At 35.5% G+C, this 19103-nt stretch overlaps 1 protein-coding gene across 7 annotated transcripts in view; it reads right to left on the reverse strand.

The window, feature by feature from the left end:
* Positions 1–19103, reverse strand: part of PTPRM (protein tyrosine phosphatase receptor type M) — a 691775-nt gene that overhangs the window by 208970 nt on the left and 463702 nt on the right. For all 7 annotated transcript variants that reach the window (XM_016120972.2, XM_036229038.1, XM_016120973.2 and 4 more), the window contains one exon: positions 4407–4539. In XM_016120972.2, the coding sequence (XP_015976458.1) occupies positions 4407–4539 (133 nt within the window). The remainder of the gene's footprint in view (positions 1–4406; positions 4540–19103) is intronic.

The raw sequence follows: 19103 nt of genomic DNA on the forward strand, positions 1-19103 counted from the left end.
TTATGTAACAGTTTTTAAAGGAAAGGTTTCATACTATATTATTCCAGGCAAGGCTCAGAATGGATTAATAGTTATAAACAAATTAACAACTAGTCATTAATTTCTGATAGGCTTATAAATCATTCTAGCCAAATGAAACTGATCATCATGCTTGTTTTTAGTCATTATTGCTTAGATGTAAAAGAGTGCCATGGGTTAGTATGAGTTGAAAAGATTTTCCACGTTCTATTAGAGGCCTACCCTTTGCAATTATAATTTCTAGAAGGCTAGTCCTTCAGAAGGCAACACAATCGTAGTTAATAATTGACAATGTCTCCCAATAAAATTTGCTGTTCCTCACTCCCAAGATCTTAGGATCACCCAACCTGGCATGTTGACAAACACAAACAGTAATTACCAAATTTTCACAGCAGGACAGACTTCCAATTGCATTTCAAGAAATATTAATGAATTTGTTTCACCCACACTTTCTCTTGGTCCCAGTCTGTCTTTATGACCAATGGCATGTATTTGTGTTGGCTGACTCAGTGCCGTGGGTAGAGGAAAAATAGTCTAACTAGCCCATACAGAATTGAAACTCGAAGTTTGATTAGCATTAGGCTGTAACCAGAAAAATGACTAATAATTGACTGAAACCCACACCGGAGCCAATTCTTTTCCTTCCTTTTCTCTTTCCTTTTTTTCATTTCCCATTGCTCTCTACTTTTAACTGAATATCTCCTGTGCAACAATGGGAAACATGTGGCTAAAAGATAAACTACTCACAAACTAACACTTCTAGATTTGAATTGACTGAACAAAGAGATCCAAAAACCACTGGGTACATTAAATAATGAAATACAGTAATAAGCCAATGAGCCACCCACTATACCTCTAGAATAGTAAGTGCATAGTACCGTCATCATAGGCTGCTACATAATAGAAAACCTGATATTTTGGAATTTGGAGGGACTTCAGAGATCATCTAGTGCACATTTCTCAATTTACAGATGAGAAAACAAAGGCTCAGAGAAGTTAAGAATCACAAAGTGTGGGTCTCAGGCCTGGCTGTGATCCAGGCTCCTGGCTACGAATAAGACCCTGGATTTAGAATGTTACATTAGTGTAGAGGGCCCCTGTGCCTAACATATGTAAACATACTTCCGCTTATTGTATCATGCATGTGTGGCAGAATGCCACTGTTGCACTCTGATATATGTGGAGCCATGCGGTCCCCTGGGGAGCAGAAGGGGAGCACAAGGAGGGGAGGAGAAGAAGAGCAGAAGCAGAAACGCACTCCCCGCAATAGAACTGCACTTCCTGCAACAGAGCTCCCCACAACAAAGTTGGTGCCTTTTGTTTCATTCTCATGCCGGCCTTTTGTGCATTCTTCTAACTGGTCATCTCACCACCGAAACGTTCCCTTCTCCAGCAGCTTGGCACTGACACAAAGCTAGTTAAAAATACAGATTTAGGAATTCCATCTGAATTCAGTGTTCTTGGAGGGGTTGGGAGGTGACTGAAATAGGTTAAGGAGGTCAAAAGGTATAAACTTCCAGCTGTAAAGTAAATAAATCATAGGGATGTAATATACAGAATTGTGGCTATAGTTAATAATACTGTATTTCATATTTGAAAGATACTAAGAGAGTAGATATTAAAATTTCTCATCATAAGAAAACATATTTTTGTAACTATGTATGGTGATAGATGTTAACTAGATTTATTGTGGTGATCATTTTGCAACATATGTTGTACATCTGAAACTATCTAATGTTATATGTCAATTATACCTCAGTACAAAAAATAAATTGTGTTCCTTCTAACCAATGTAGCTTATTATATGTCAGTAACACTCCTGCGACCTATCCATAAATTAATATCTTGTTGGAATCATTCTGTTTAAAAATAAAAACTTGTCAGATATAGATTTCAATTTTTGGGAAAAAGCTGAACAATGAGAAGTTTAAAGAATTTCTATTAAATACAACTGTTTGTACCACACTACTATTCAGGTCTATGTCACACTTTTTTTTTTTTTTTTTTTTTTGTATTTATAGGCATAGGAAAGTTGACTTACAGAAAACATATTCTATGTTTTGGAAAAAACAAATACAAAAGTGGCACATGCTGTGAAAACAACCCTTTTAAGAGTATTATCCAGTAAATAATCACGTAAATTTGATATGTTATTGGTATTTAGTCTACAGTTGTATCAAGGCCATTTGTAACCATAGGTAATCTCTTCAAATGCATAATTTATAACATAACCTTCATGACTACCTGAGAGACTTAGGTAGAATAATGAATTAATTCAGCAGAAAAGACCCTTAGAGAATGAGTTAAAATTTAGCTTAGGTCACAAGGGCAACTGGATTAGTTGTTTCATGCTATTCCTCATAGAGACCTTGCTAGAGGACACATAAATCTACATATTCCCACAATTTAAAATGAATCTCTCCAAAATGTTTAGTTTGACTGTCCAGGCATTCAAGGGACTAGTGTTCCTTAGAATTTATATTGGATCATAAAAAAAACAAACAAACAAAAAAAACCAATAACAACAGTACAAACCACTTATACCCAAGAAAAGGTATCTACATAAACATCAAGGTAGAGAGAGATGAAAAACATCTAGGAGAAAAATATATGAGATGAGAGCGAAGTAAAAGGGAAGGAAAGTAAGAAATGAAAGAGATATGGAGGAAGAAATAGAGATAAATAGCTAAAGAAGAAGAAAAGAAGGGTAAAGAGAAGTGAAATTTAAAGGAAAAAAAGATTTAAAAATTGAGAAATCAAGTGATGGGTGAAAAAAGAGAAAGGAATAGAGAATTGTGTGACAAGTTAAGGAACTGTTGAAATGATGGGGACCAGTTAGTAATATATACAGCTGGGAGAGAGCAATAGTTTGTCCCTGTGGCCTAAGTAGAACAATAAACATAAGATAAAAAAATAAGAAAAGACTATGGATGTATATATTTGTATAGTAACTCACCCTTTAAATACTACTGTTACCTAAGGTTTTATCGTCATCCTTGACTTCCTTCTTATCACTCTACAATAACTCTGTGTGACCTCATCCAAATCCATGGCTTCAGCACCAGGATATGATGATGACTTTGACTATGACAAGTATTATTCCTAGCATATCTAACTGTCCAGTGTACATCTCCACTTAACTTTATAGGAACAGTAAACTTAAAAAGTGCAAATCTCAATTCTCCATCTTCCCTCCCCATGTATGTTCTACTTCTTATATTCCACATTTTGGTGGATGGTGATATCTCCTCTAAGTCGTACAAGCTAGGAACAAGGTTCTTTCTATATTATTCCATCTTGTTTAGCTTCTGCCTCCAAATGCTTACTAAAACTTACCTCTTAATTTTTCTAAAGTTGCCCCCTCATTCAACTTGTCGTTCTGACTCTAGTTTTCTTTTCTCTCCACAATGTGCTACACCCTAACACCAGAGTGGTGTTTCTAAGATAAAAATTACATCACGTGACTACCGGCTTAAGAGCCATCAACAGATTTTAGGATCAACTCCAACCTCCTCAGATGACCAGACAAGACTTTTAAGACTTCACTTTGCCAATCTCTCTATACTCACCTCTACTCAATGACTTTACTCCCACTCTACAATTATTTTAAAACTATAGAGCAAAGAAACAAGATCTGAGTATTATTTCTGTTGGAAAATTTTCCCATCGCTCCTTACTATCGATTTTTACATGTTGATGATTTTTATATAAGTTTTTGCTTATTTTCACAAAACAAAAACATTTATATTTTTCAAGTATTAGAGGTTAAGGATTGCTTATAATAGCCACATCTGCTTTTCTCCTCCCACAGACAACCTCTTGGCTAAAAAGGTCAATCTTATAACTTTCAATGTACTCTATTTCTGGTCCTTAACCATGTCCGTGCCCTGTATTTTTATCAGGCTGTTCTCTTTCTCAAGGAATGTCGTGTTAACTAACCCCTGGCATGGTGCCTGCACATAACATGGGCTCAATAAATTCTGCCATTATCTTCATTATAATGAGAGGGAAACATTTTCTTTTTCACATTTCCAAGAACATCAAATACATTAAGACATCAGTTATAAGTACTAAAAATTCCCTGGTGAATATATGGCTTTAAAGATTCTGCAGAGTTTTATGTATGAACTTGTGAAAAAACACAATTCTTATGTTAACTTGGCATGATATGTTTTGCATATTCATACAAAATCACAGCCATTTTCTCCAAATTTTGTCCCATAACCTTAAAAGAAATATGATGAAAACTATCAACAACATCAACAATCAGAATAACAGATGTGTCTTGGTCATCAAAGCCAATTCAATAACTGAATATTGTCACACACATGAAGCAACCTGGCAACAATGGGGTAGAACCACATCTTTGGCAATAGCGAGGAGCTCACCTTTTCTTCATCACCAACACAACTCCAAGAAATATAATAACAAACAGCAAGATGCCAGCAATGACTCCAGCTATTTTAACTGTGTGGTCTGTTTGTTTCTCAGGTTCTGGGACGGGTTTTGGAGTGGCAGCTCCTAAAGAAGAAAGGGAATGGAAAAGAGAGAGGGTGGGTATGAGAGAATAAAGATATCACATTAAAAAAAAAATCTACTGCATGTAATAGAGTAATAAGACTTATCAGAGCCCACAGATAGACCAGCTTTGGCTTTTTTAACACCATTCATATGCTCTTAAAGGAGTGAAATTTTTCACTTTGTTCTTCAATATTTTATTAAATCATAACGTAAGTTGGACAGCACACTCACAACTGACCCTTTTATAAGAGTCTCATCTCAAACAGTTTTAAAAATATTTTTATTATTTTTATTCCCCGCCCCCCCCCCCCAGCTCTTTTTGCCATTTAAAAACTTGCTAACAACACAATGACTATCCTAAGCTTTTATCCAAATTTGATTTGCTGGAACACTTTCCTCAATTATTTTTCATAAATGAAGCAGTAATTCCATAACATATTAGCCTAAGCACCTGGAAACATGAGATAAGCTCATTTACTATGAATTTTACAATTGTTTTTTTTTTTTTTCCCCACACAATCACAATAGTGATTTTCCCACCTGCTTTTGGAAATCTAAATCTAGGTCACATCTGGCAGGCAAAAGACTCCTTCTAAACAATTTATTCACAACGTAGGAAGCAGCTGATGATCACACTACTGGCACCCATATTTAATATCTGTTTAAATGAGATAACCAGAACCTTACAGTGGCAACTGTCTTAGCCCTCCTGCTTTCCCATTTTCAAAACACAGTTTGTCCTGTTTATGGTATAATATGATGGAATGTCACATCCATGTCTGATGAAATATCCATTTCCTCTGCTAAATGAGTTCAGGATGAAAAATATTAGGAAGGTAATGTTCAATTCACTAAACAACATCTATTTTTTAAATGCCTTCTACCTTTTTAATCATGACAAGATAGTGCTCGGCATCAGAGCCATCATGTCACCCTCACTAAGTAAACGGATCATTCTGAAAGGAGGAAAATTGTACGTTCAAATTTCTCACCTTAGAATTTTCTTCTTATTTTTGTTGGTAAAATGTAATTAAAATTGAATGTTGGTATCAGCCCTTTCTACCTTTTCATTGGGTTTTCCATTCATGCTTCATCTGGTTCTTGAAAAACTTAACCATCATTGTGTCTTGTGCATTCTAGATTGGACTTATTCTAAGATGAATCATCTTAGAAAAATACAAAATGCCAAGCTATAATTTTCCTTTTGTTTCCAATGGGACCATATAAACAATACTTCTTTCAAAAGGTATTTATATTAAGATTTTATAGGAGCCTCTGCATCCTGAATATAGCCATGACCATCAGACTGTTAAAGCTAGTCAAGATCAGGGGAGAAACACAAGGTAGGTAGAGGGCCATAATCCTCTGAGTTTCTACTCTGTGTGTAAATTCCAATCAAAGTGACAATAGTAAGGTGAGTAGTGATGTAAAGATCACACCTTATTAAATACAAACCTTTCTGGATAACCCTTTATAGCTTATTCTTATTTCTACTAACATCGGAAGGATATCTATCTATTTCGTTTGAATGAATACCCCTCAAACTAGATGTCCGAATAAACTTTGAAAACGTTGATATTTATTACTTTTTATTGTATATCACTCCAAAATGCCACTGGAACATACAACCACGTGGTAGATTTGGAGGTTATTGTTACATTAAATTGATAGGTAAATTTAAAAATAAAAGTATGTTATAAAAACATGAATAAAAAGTAAAAAGAAAGCAATCCATATAAAAATGGCATATTTTAAATTCACGAAACTGAAAAAAGCTCCAATATTTTTAATTTTGATTTTCTATCCAATTAAAAAAAAGTACTTAAAAAAATAAAGTCAAATTAGTTTTATTCTTCCAAATGGGACCATACTGGGAGCAATTCCATTTATCTCACTAGTTATAGATTGTAAGTTCCCCAAATATATTTTCTAAATAAATGATTCACTAAGTTTTTTTTGTAATATTTACGCCTGTAAATGCAATAATTGGGAAAGAATTTATTTAGAAAAACTTTACATAGCTTAAAAATCTGAATATAAAAAAATCACAGCTACAACTTATACGTTGTGAATAGTAAGAGAAGAGTTTGCCCTGTTGATGGTCACACATCTACTTCTGTTAACTAGGAAACTGGTTGTGTTTTACTTTAGCCTTTTACTTATGCTCTGTGAGAACTGGTGAATAACTCTACACATCTGTGGGTCAAGAAAAAAGATCAATCTGCAGCCTTTCATTCCCTTTACAAAGCAGGCAAGTGTATTGCTATGCAGCCAGTGCACCTCAATATTATCATTCCTTAGCACTTACTTTTAACTCATTTCACATTGGAGGTCAAGAAAATGAAATGTCCTATTTCTGCAGGATACAGTTGCAATGTGATTAGGGTAGCAATCATACGAAATGGGAGAACAACTCAAAAAAGGTGGGGAAAGCTGCCTGACGCTGTCTGTGAGCCACCTACCTGCCCTTTGCCTGCAACAGGGCATGGCCACTAGATCACTGCGATGTGCCTGAATGAAGGGATTGATTTGGATGTCTGGGTTTAGTAATAGTCAGGGGAAGCATGAACACAGACACAAGTTGGGATGAAATAAATCATGGCCCTGAGATAACCTCATGAAGGTCTGTGTCATTAATTCCAGGTTCACACTGGGTACATGTCATTTCTGCCTTTTTCCACCTGATCTGCCCTCCAGACCTTCCTGAAATGGATATCTTTATGTTCTCCTTCCATGTGATGCTCCTCTCTCCTTTGTTTCTTTGGAAACGTGGTTGTAAGCTGTCAGTCATCCTCGGACAGAAGACAATTTGTGACAGAATGTGGTTTCAAATGATAGATTGCTTTTTACCCCTCACTCAACTCTATGAATTTAACATTATAATTTAGAAACTACTTGGCATAAAAGTTGTTTTCATAATATTCTCACCTATGTCTTATTATTTTCTTGCCAGGTTTCTAATGGTATAAACTTTTATTCTTTTTTTTAAAGGGGTATAAATTCTAATTCTTGGTGAAAAGGCATTTTTTTTCTTTTCTACTGTGCATTCTGTTTAGAGTTTACTGAACATTTAGTTCATGTTAAAGAGAATAAATTCAAATGTATGTGTTTAACAGTGGGCATTCTCTAGGCTTAAACATATTCATTAAGATGATGAATAAGCTAAATATCTCTAGGTGATTGAGGATGAGAGGCTGCTAAAATATGGAGCATAATCTTTATAGATGCCAACTCTACTGACTCCTAGTGACAGCTCTGAGTTTTTTGTTTTGTTTTGTTTTGTTTTAATAACTAAGAAAATAAAAGAGTACTATTCCAGTGAGCCTGCATTATTTAAGGTTTCAGATATAATATTTAATATGAAAAATATCAAAAACAAAAAATGATTGTCCAATGCAATATTTGGTTGGTTTTCGACTTGGCAAAAAACAGTCAGCCTTGGCCCAGTATTCAATGCTAAATAAATAACAGCAGCCTGATAGGCTGAGGACACGATGTACTCAGCCACTGGCTTGAGGTTTAGGCCCAATTTTGATTCCTGAACTGGCTATATAAAATCTCCTGGAAGACCCGAGGATGCAAGCCCAGAAGACCATAAAGGCTACTGCTGCTTCTTGGAGCCACTGACCCTGCTGCCCACAGCACCAGGACTGTCTCTCTTGAGGAAATAGAAAGCTTTCCTAAAGGGAAGAGAGAGGAAAATGAGGAAATGCTGAAGAGGCGGGTTGGCCATGGAGAACCTCTGCTTAATGGTGACATGTGCTAGGCTGTCCTAGAATGTAGGGGGAAATCAGCAATAGTGTCTATTTATTCAACAACCGTTTATTGAGTGTTATCTATGTGCCAGGCACTATTTTAGGAATACAAAGACCTCTGTCCTCGTAAAAGTTACATTCTTTCCCAGAAGTAAACAAACACAGCATGCTGGATGTTGATGGGTGGCCTGTTTTGAGAGGTGGAGAGAGAAAGCAAATAGGGTTGTATAGGATGTTAATGAGGAGAAGGTCTAGGGGAAGAAGGGAGAGCTAGACACCTGGACTTCTTGAGGAAAAGGGCATAATGAGATGAACCTTGGTAATCTTAGTAATATTAATGGTGACGGTAATGGTTGGGCTAGGGGCTGGGGGTTAATTCAGGAGCACAGAGTTCTAGGGCCTCTCTTTACTCCTCATAACTAGGATGAAGAAGGGGAAGAGTAGGAGAAAAAGGCAGAAAGTGATACTACACAGAGTTACATTCTAAAGGTGGGCAGAAAATGATCAGTGATCAAATTAGTGGGGGAAGCACTGCTGGAAAGGACACCCATTAGAGCAGTCCTATTCATATGATATAGCTAATCTTGGTTTTCACAGTCTTCAAATTAACAGCTCCTTATGGAATACTTTTTATGCTCAAGGCACTGTAACTAGGCTCTGTGGAATTCGAAATGAGTAAAAAGACTGACACCTCATCCTTCACTGCACAAGAGAAGCCACACTAAGTGCCATGGACAGGCTACAGAACCCACTGTGGAAGCGTGGAGAGTGAGATTAGGAAAGACTCCTTGACAGAGGTTGCAATATGAATGGGCTTGAAGGACAGGGAGGATTTCAATAGATGGGTGGGAAGGATGCTACATAAGCCAAGGCAGGTAGGGGACACAAAGAGGTCTCTGTGATCTTATACTCATTTAGCTTGTCTGGAGCCCGGTGCAAGTAGGAAAGTAGTGGAAGAGATAGTTTGAATAACCGGCTTTATGGTATAATAGGTTTCGCTTACTAGCTAGAACAGCCTGTACTAGATTTAAGAAATGAGGAGCCACAGAGGATAACAGAGCTGTCTTGAAAATAACTGAGTAGGACTACTCAGGATCACAGAAGAAAGGAAAGGAAGGTTATTGGAAGAGCCATGGAAAAGCTATCGCCTCACCCAGGCTAGGAGCGAGCCTCCAATGTCTAATCTAAGCGGGCAAATGGAACTGAGAGGACACAAGGGACTCACAGAAGGCACCCTATTGGCTGCACACAGGTTTGCTCAGGTCTCAGAGTATGAGAGACTGGGTGGATGTTGGTGCCATTTATGGAAATATGTGTCTGGTTTCTTATTGGGGAAAACATGTGTTTGGGTTCAGTGTTTGAACTAAATCCAAGGAAAGAAGTACTTCATTCTCACTACATGCAAAATATTTCAGATACCAAAATACCATTCTTGGTATTTTGGGGGAGAGAGAAATACGTTGGGGACAGCAAATGTGGGAATTGCTTAAAAGAGAAACTGAGTTGATGAAGAAACCTTATGAGATGAGATAGGAGAAAAAAGTAGAAAATAAAATGAAAGCTATGGAAATATGTAAAAGTATTGTTCCTCCAAGTGTGTGTCAAAGAGCACTGGTCCCAAAAGATATTCTAAAATTTCAGTTAAGGAAGCCTTAGACACTTCGTACTAGCATTTTTATGAATTATGGAACAGAGAATCTACTTTAATTAATTTTCATAGGTCGTTATTTTTTACCTTTTGCAGAGGTAGACTTCTTTTTTCTTAAAAATAGCAACAACCTGGTTTTAAAGATTAATGTGAGACAGTTCATTCATGTCTTGTTGCTCAGAGAATTAGAATTCTTTTCAGTTTGTGTTTAGTTTTTTACAGTTGTATCTTAACATTATACACGATTGTGAAACATCTCCAAGATTTTCATTTACATTACATATCATTGTTTTTCTTCCTGGAAGTGAAAAGTCAATCACTACTGCTGGAATAATCTACATTCGCACTTTATGTATTATTTGTAATCTGATTGTGCTTTTGAATTTATAACTTTCTTTGTCCCTAATTTCCGCCATAGGGCATGCAGAGCACGTATGTCTTACAAGTAATAATCAGAAACAAAATTTTTCATATAAAACTGAGATCCTGGATTGTCTGATATATATCATCTCTAAAAATTAATATACTTTTTATTTTTGTTCTAATTTCATGACAGGTATGCTCTATTTATCGACGAGGCCAACACTGTGGGTAAAATAATCTATCAAAGCCTTGTCACTCACTATCTGGGCACTAAAAGTTTCAAAAGAATTATTAGTGCTGTTACAATTCTGATGAAATAGGCTTATTTTTTCCATCTGCCTTTCTCAAATCATGGTCAAGTGATAAAATGAGGAAATGGTTTGCTGATAATAAGGCAGTTACTGTATTCACCTTTCATACAAAGTGAATAATCGATAAAGGGTGTGGGAGTGGACGCCTTTGAGGATGCACCAGTTAAGAGTAGATATTTCCAACAGTTTGTATGAAATTAATGTTGAAGGCATTAAAATATAAACCTACTGTCCCTCAAATTTTCTTCTAGACTTTGTGCCTTGGGTCATGGTATAGCTCATGTTTTGCTCTTAAAAATCATTCCTGTGTGAAAAAGGATCACCACAGCTTCCTGAATAAAGTAGTAGCTGTTTGCAAAATCCTTTTAGCTTTTTCTGTGGCCTTAAATTGGTAATTCACTATCTTATCAAAAAGTACGTACGTATACCTAATAAATCCTATGTGCTTGCTGGAAGAATCCGTATTTCTGATGTTCAATAAATGTACAGAGTCTAGCAAAAAGCATGCAGAAGTGTAACATGTCTTTCATAGATCAGTGAGCCACAGGCACAAAAAGTGGCCCTTAGAAACATACCGAGGGTTCCTGGGGTCTTAGCAGAGAGCAGGGTCACATAATCCCTTGACTCTCATTAGTAAACATACAATTTTTCCTGAAACAATGAAGCTCTTTAATAAATAAGGCTTATGTTAATTACATTATTCTGTTCAGTATATTCCGGAACAGAGGTTTACTAATTATAGAGAGTTTAAGAACAATTTGTAGAGTTTTTGAAACATGCAGAAAGAAGGCTGAGTTCCCCACTGACTCCAGATCCAGGTCTGAGGTAGGACCCAGGAATCTGTATGTGACACCTTGGGTGATTCCCTACATGGCCCGCAGAGAAATCCAATTCGAGAACCATTCCTCCTAAAAATCTGTGAGGAAAGTTTTCACAGACTATGGCAAAAATGAATTTGGGTTGTTTTTGAAATACCTCCTGATATATTAATATCTTACTTTATCAGTTAGCCAATTTCTTTTACTGCACTATTTAAAAATATCCCTTTATACAATTAAGAGGCAAACCTGGTATGCAAACCTCAGTTTTATGTTTAGCCATAGTTAATGATTGGAAGACATTTTTAATTGTTAAGGAATTTAAAGTATGCTGATCAATTGTCCAGATTCTGCTAAATTAGATAGGAAGAAAGAAGGCCAACCTTTTGGAAGACCTGCTTTATATGCCAGATATCTTACACAACTCTTATTTAATATTATACCACAAGGTGTAATTAATACTACTTTACAGACTGAGGCAGCAGACACAGTAAGAATAAGTAGCTTGTTTAAGTCAGAAAAACAGGAAGTCATGGGGCTACACGTTGGATCTAGGTGTGTCTGTGAAGTCCACTCTTTTTCCCTGAATCACAACTTTCTCCAATAATACAGAAAACTCAGGAGATTATTGCTAACACTCTGGAAGACAAGACTTATTTAAAATCATCTTGAGGATTTTAAATAAGAGGAGAACCTAAAAAAAGAATGAAACCAACCAACCAACCATCCAACCAACCAACCAAAGTACAGAACGATGCAGTAAGAAAAATAAAATCCTGAAAGAAAAATAAGATAAATATATGAGGACAAAAGACTTCCTGGACCTATATGCAGAAAAGAAAGGCCCGGTAATATAGTCAATGTGATTCTGAAATGTATAAAGGAGTGACACGCACATAATCTTTTCAGGGCACAAAATGCTGGTTCAGGTAGAGATGCTGAAAAGTAATCAAAGAAAAGAAATACAAATGATCTGCAGGGTAGAAAAGAAGGACTATGCAAAAAAAGAAAAGAAGTTGAGGTTATATATCTAACCAAGGAGAAGACCAGCAGGTTCTCTGATAGTCTCTCACTTGAGCTTTTCAAGAGTAAGGACTACTTCTTATTCGCCTTTGATGTCTAGTGATTAACCCATGTCTTAGACTAAACAAAAGTCTTAAGACAAGTAGAAGGCATTTATAAAGAGAATAATGACCATGTGTGATCTGTGTATATATGAAGCGTATTTTTGAACATATATACATAGGCTTATAAGTTCTTACAGAGGAAAGCTACATCTTCTCCGTCTCTGTATCTTTAATGCCTAGAATGTATTATGTATGCAATAAAAGTTAGAGCAAGTAAATAAATTTCAGTTGTATATGAAGGACATTTTGACCTCCAACACATAAAAATGAAATACGTTACAAAGGAGGTTTATTCCTTCTATCCTTAGGTTGAAGCATAGTCACATGACATCAGACAGGTCAGTTCTCATCTCTCTGCCCAATCTCTAAAAAATCAAAAAATGCCATACTCTCATTATCTCTTCTCCATTCCCACCGCCATGAACCTGGTTTATTTCTCTTCTGGCCTTTTGTTTGTACTTGACTCCCAAGTAGACATTGCATCCGGTCTCTTTCATATACTGCAGCCATATTGATCTTCCTAAAGAATAGTGCTAATCAGGTCACTCTTTCATTTAAAATATAAAACAAAACACCTAGAAGTTTCCTAATGCTTATTTCAAAAGGCAGTCAAGGTCTTCCATGAGCCGGTTCTATCCCCCTAACTCAACACCTCTCTACTTTCCTTCCTTCATTTATGTTCCAACCAAATGGAAATGATTTTCCCACACATCCAATATGTCCCCTTCTCAGGGCCTCTGCTTCTGCTGCCTCTCCTCCATGGCAGCATTCCTCTACCCACTTTGTGTAGATTTAAAAGCCACCCATCCTCCAAAAAGCCTTAGCCCAAATACTGTTTATGATTGCTTTGTAGAAAGTATTCTCTTTCTCACTGAACTTCTGTAGCACCTTGTTTCACCGCTCTTGCACAGAACTTCCTACTTTCATCCTTGAGTTCAGTTGTTTTTTTAAGTCCCTTGATCACATACCAATATAAGTTCTTTGGCAAAAAACTGTTTTTACTTTTTGGCCCTCACATTACCTGGCCTAATATCTTATTATGTGTTCACAGTATCTGCAGAAACATGTTTGCTGAATCAAAGAGCTCTCACAATAAATCTCATTTAAATTTCTGTCTTTTGCATTTGCACTCTTTTCATAGCCTACTCATTACTTTTTGATTTACGCTGAAGTTCTCACACCTAGGACAATAGGTATAAAAGGAAAGAAGAAAGATTAAAGGTAGAAGTGGAAAGTAAAGACAACAATAGGTTCTATTTTGTGGTCTTTCCTCCACTGATCCCCAGTATTTAGTAAGGGGGTTATTAAGAAAAAAGGCATCTGCAGCTATTTTTCGATGACCTTACATGGGCATCAAGACAACATACTGAGAAAGAAGAAAAATATCTGAACATTGGTTCCACCGAGTATGCCAAGAGACTGCCAGTGAAGAGAGGAAAAGTTTTTGCCAATATGTTGATGACAGATAAAAGTCTTTACCAGTAAATTTACTGACTAAACTTTCACCAATGATAATATGAGATTAATAAAAAGAAATATCATGGAAATAAATACTAGTAGCAAAATGTTATATTTCCAGCACCAAAGCAGTGAAATATAATATCAATCAATGATGAGAGAGTTAACTGAGTACATACTTATCAGAGAGACAGGAAATGAATATCTGTCAAGAATAAAGTGTTATAAACTCAATACTTGTAATGATTAACTGGCTATAGATCATTTTTCATGATCATATATGGAATTTGTTTTAGAAGTCTTTAAACTAGTGAAAATTCTGCCGCAGAGTATTTACTATGGTCCGGGGCACTTTAGAAAGCAAAAAGGAGAAACTTCTAATACAATAATGCTAATATGATTCAAAATATTAAGAATAATTTCATTTAATAAAATGATTATATCTTATCATGACCTGCTTTGAAATCATTTTCTAACTTCCTTATTACTCATAGAAGAAATAAAGTACAAATCAGAAAATTCCCTATATTAAGCCCCTAAACTGGCTAAAAGACACATGTAACTTACTCTGATATGGTTTTTACCTATGTGCATACATGTGTGTGTATTTATGCATAAATATACACTAATAGCTAAAGAAATTATTCAAAGACATGGAAGAAGAACCCACCAAATTGGTTAAAAATGAGTAAAAGAGACAGCACCTCGGCAAAATCCCAGACACAAATTGGTCTGCCAAATGTGTTCTAAGAGCTTCAATTTGAAAAAGAAACTATTATAATTAATAATATACCATAATTAATAATTGCATCATTAGCAATACCAATAAGTAAATTATACATATTAAACAGTACATCAATTACATTGTTGAAGTGATGTATTGCTTGGATATTTACTAGAGTCAATGAGAAAACTCATCAGAGGTAGTGATAGATGTGCTGAGCAGATGCCATTTATTAAGCCCAAGGCAGATGCCAGGCTTATTTCTAAAGATCGTTTCTCAGAGATAGTTTTTATTCTTCCAAAAGAAAACAACGTGTTGAAAAAACTTTTGATGCTTTTCATTGACTTATATACTGCTCTATGTTTTCCAACTTCGTACTCAGTGTATGAAAAAGTTATTTAATGAGATCATCTATAATCCCTTAATAGAGTTCTATTAAAGTGCATCCTCTTAGGTTCTCTTGAGAATTGATGTTACTGAAGGACAAACACAAAGAAAGGTGTCCACATTTAAACCAGGGACAGTGAGGGACAAAGGAACCCCAAATGGCCAGGACAATAAAGGGAGCCATGCATTTTATTCCATATGCTGTGTTACTGGAAGCAAGGAATAGGTTATACACTGCTTTGGGCTATTACTGCTTCAAATAAAATAGTTGTCTTTGAAAAGGCTGAAACTTTTTTCATCATTATCGTCATCACCATCACTTCAAATAGCAAGATAACAAACAGCCTGGGTCACGCTGCTGCTGTTTATATCCCAAAGATGGACAGATGGAAAATATCATCCTTGAAGGAGTCATTACAGGTCTTGACATGATAGAACAATAAAGTTCCTCTCACGCTCCAGTGCTTCTGGAGACGACAGCATCTACATGGTGTTCATGTAAATAATACTCTATGTAGCATCAAGAAATCCATTTGTTTTCCTGGAAGCTCAAAATCTAGCCTCTCTGTGGCCCAGATTAATTACTGAGTTCCCTTGAAAGCTGTAAGGGCGATAAAATAATCCTCTATAAGAATAACAACAACAAACCCACAGAAGAAGTAATCAGCAACTGCCATTTCCTCTGCCTTTACCCTGGGCTAGCATTGTATGAGGTCCACTATATGTGCATATTATTGTATTCATTCTTATACCACCCACCATGAAATTAAGAAATAGTATTCTCTCTGTTTTACATGGAAGCTGAAATTTAAGAGTTTAGGAGATTTGCCCAAGAAGCCTGGACTTGAACTTATTACCTTCTGTCTAAAATAAATGCTTTCTAAATTATGTGCCCTGGGATGCAGGGTGTTCATATGAACCACCCTTTTAAAATCCAGTGTAGATAATCATTAGGCCCAAATTTCTGTCTGACATATTTGAAAACTCAATCCTTTAAAAAGTTTGGGTCCCCTTCTCAGCCCGATGGCAACACCGATGAAAAAGTTGCACACCAATATAGTCAAAAGGGAAAATAAAATGAAGTACTTCTGTTGAAAAGACTATTTTTTTCTCCTTTCACACGCCAGCTGTGACTTTCCCTTGATTCTTTTACAAAGTCAGTAAAGTATTTAAAATAAGAATTCTTTCTTTAAAAGGAGTTTTATTTATTCTAGATATATCCTTGATATTTTCTTAATCTGATCCCTTTTTAACATCCTGCTATGTTAAGATAATGCAGGAAATTCTGACTTCCTTTCCATTCTGATTAAATATATTGGATCACACCCATAAATACTTTGAAAATATTCTCACAAATACTAGTACTTTACAGTATTCTAAAAATACTTATTTGCAAGAGACACTAGTTCAAATTCAACCAAAAAAATATCACACAACAATGCAACATAGTCCCTTGGCTACAAATTCTGAACGGACTTTACTGGCCTTTTAAACATAAAGCAGTTGAAATTAATCTCGATGCCTTATATTCGGAATTGTAGTTACATTTTTCTAAAGCAAGTAAAAGAAAGGTAAGCAAAATATCACAACTGCAACAGTATTCAATGAATATCTGTCTAGTTCCATGAATACAGTATTCAATGAATACAGGTCTAGCTCCATGCTAACCACTGAGGTAAAGAGAAGGATCTAGTGAAAGAGATTGGTCACTCAGTTTTGTTAAATATTTTTAAAATATCCAGGTCTTTTCCATGCTTACTAATATCAAGGATAAATTAATTTGGTTTTATTATAAACCAAAATGTACTTGCTTACAGAAAAGGCAAAAATAACTCACTAATAGAAAATCATCTAAAATCTTAGACTTTTTTAAAACTGTGGGCACTTCTTTTTTCCCAGTATTTTGTATCTTTTACTGAAATCTTGGTTTATTTTAAGCTAAAAACTTTAGCTTCAGCATTCTTTTTGGACATGCACACTGTACCAGATTAATAACGAAATTAAAAGGTAGATTTTCTAAAATATAAAATTTCAATTTATGCTTTCAAGTCAGAAAGCTCTATGCCTTAAGCAAATAAAAGAGTTAAATACATTGTTTTATTTTTCTTTATCACAGTGCTGATAGAGAATATACAAAAGAATATTGAAAAGTTAAATTATTCTCTTATATTGAAAATCTTTTGCATAGAATTCCTAAAGTTTATGGAGTTAAATTGAAAACAATACTATTTCAGTGCAGTATACATCTTTTAAAATATATTATTTCTGAACCCAAATGCTTGGCATTTGACTCAATATTCCTTCCAAAAAATGACAAGGAAAAAGGAACAGAATTTTCCACAGCAGCTCTGTATCCTCTCACCATTTTCTTGTAACTATACTGTTTTATAGACGAAACTGCCATAGCAAAATGACAAATATAACACATAAAAGAACAAAAAGGGGCAATAAATCACCAATGACACTACAAGCCATTAAAATGCATTCAGCTGGTGTTGCAGGAGGAATAAAAATTTCCCCTCACTTTACATTCTTTCCAGCTGAAAAAAAAATTTTAGAATCCTCAAGCAACCCTTATAAGAAATCCTGACCAAATTCTCCTCACACTAACGTTCTATATTGGCCTCCACGGCCAAAGTATATAACACTGACACTCTTGGTCGCTATTTAATAAGAAATGCTCAAGACAGGGCATATAAACTGTTAACCCTCCATCTAGATGTGATATTGCATTTGAAAACACCAGGACCCCTAGTTGAAAAATGGTAGTTCTGATTCAGCCACTATTTCCAATAAACTAGTTTATCAGCTTAAATGAAGAGTGTGGCCATTATTACTTATAAGGAAGCCTAAAAAAAGAATTTTCTTTCTTTAATTTTACCCCAAATTCTCTCAAAAGGTCAAATCGAAGGTCCTGACCCTGAAAATGACCCAGGAACCATACAGATATTACATTTTGCAGTACAGCTGAATTATATTAACTTACTTCATTATGCATTTATCATTATCACAAATAGTTCAGGATATTGGTAAATTCATCGAAGTGAAATATTTATTAAACTGTTTATGTTGGTCTTAATAAAGATGATAAGTGTAAGTTCACTGAGAGCAAAGAGCACATGTTATATTCTTTGAGTTCTCATCTCTTAACGCAGAGCGAATTTACACATCAAGCTCTTCAAGGATAGGATGAGCTAGTGAGCCCTTCTCTCCCAAAGCAGGGGCTATGAATACTCTTGGAGTGGTGCAGAACATAGCTCTCTACAGATTAAGTGTTTCAAAGATTAAAAGATTGTATTTTTTATTTCTATCAGAACTGAACTGTGTGCACTTTCTAAAAGCGTTCGACAGGAGGCTGATCATTGTAAGTCTATGTGACACTTGGTACCACTGTACTTCCTGAAGTCCCACAACTCCTGACAGCAGTCACAGTTGGGAGCTCCTCTCTGTTATTATTATTTTTAAAGTGGTGTGGAAATTAGTTCACACCTTTCAGGCAATTTTATCTTTTAACAAATGAATTCATTCCATCAGAAAATTGTAGCTAGTCTCGAGTGCCTTTCAAATACCAAGAGCTGAGTGTTAGGTTGTGGAAAGTATAAAGATATATAGCATATATGGCTCCTGTAGTAGCAGATAAAATATTTCTACACATATTTCATAGTAGAGACAATAATCTCCAATATAATACTTTATGAGTCTAATGACTGAATTCTCTGAAAAGACAAAATATAACTGTCTGCAAGTAAAGGTGCTGAGTTTTATCTCGGTGCCCACAAAGTCAAACAATACTGCTGAGTTTTATTATCCTTTATGTTCTTTGTTGGTTTTGATTCATATGCATACCCCAGTAAATAGTTCTCAAAATAAACATAATAGATTTCTCAGGCAACAGTTGACTGAAATTGTTCTATCTCTAAGGCACTCAAAGTATTACTTTGGTATGTTTGTACCTGCCCCTTAAATTCCCTAT

The sequence above is a fragment of the Rousettus aegyptiacus genome, unplaced genomic scaffold (assembly GCF_014176215.1).
Source record: "Rousettus aegyptiacus isolate mRouAeg1 unplaced genomic scaffold, mRouAeg1.p scaffold_m13_p_12, whole genome shotgun sequence".
NCBI classification, from domain to species: Eukaryota; Metazoa; Chordata; class Mammalia; order Chiroptera; family Pteropodidae; genus Rousettus; species Rousettus aegyptiacus.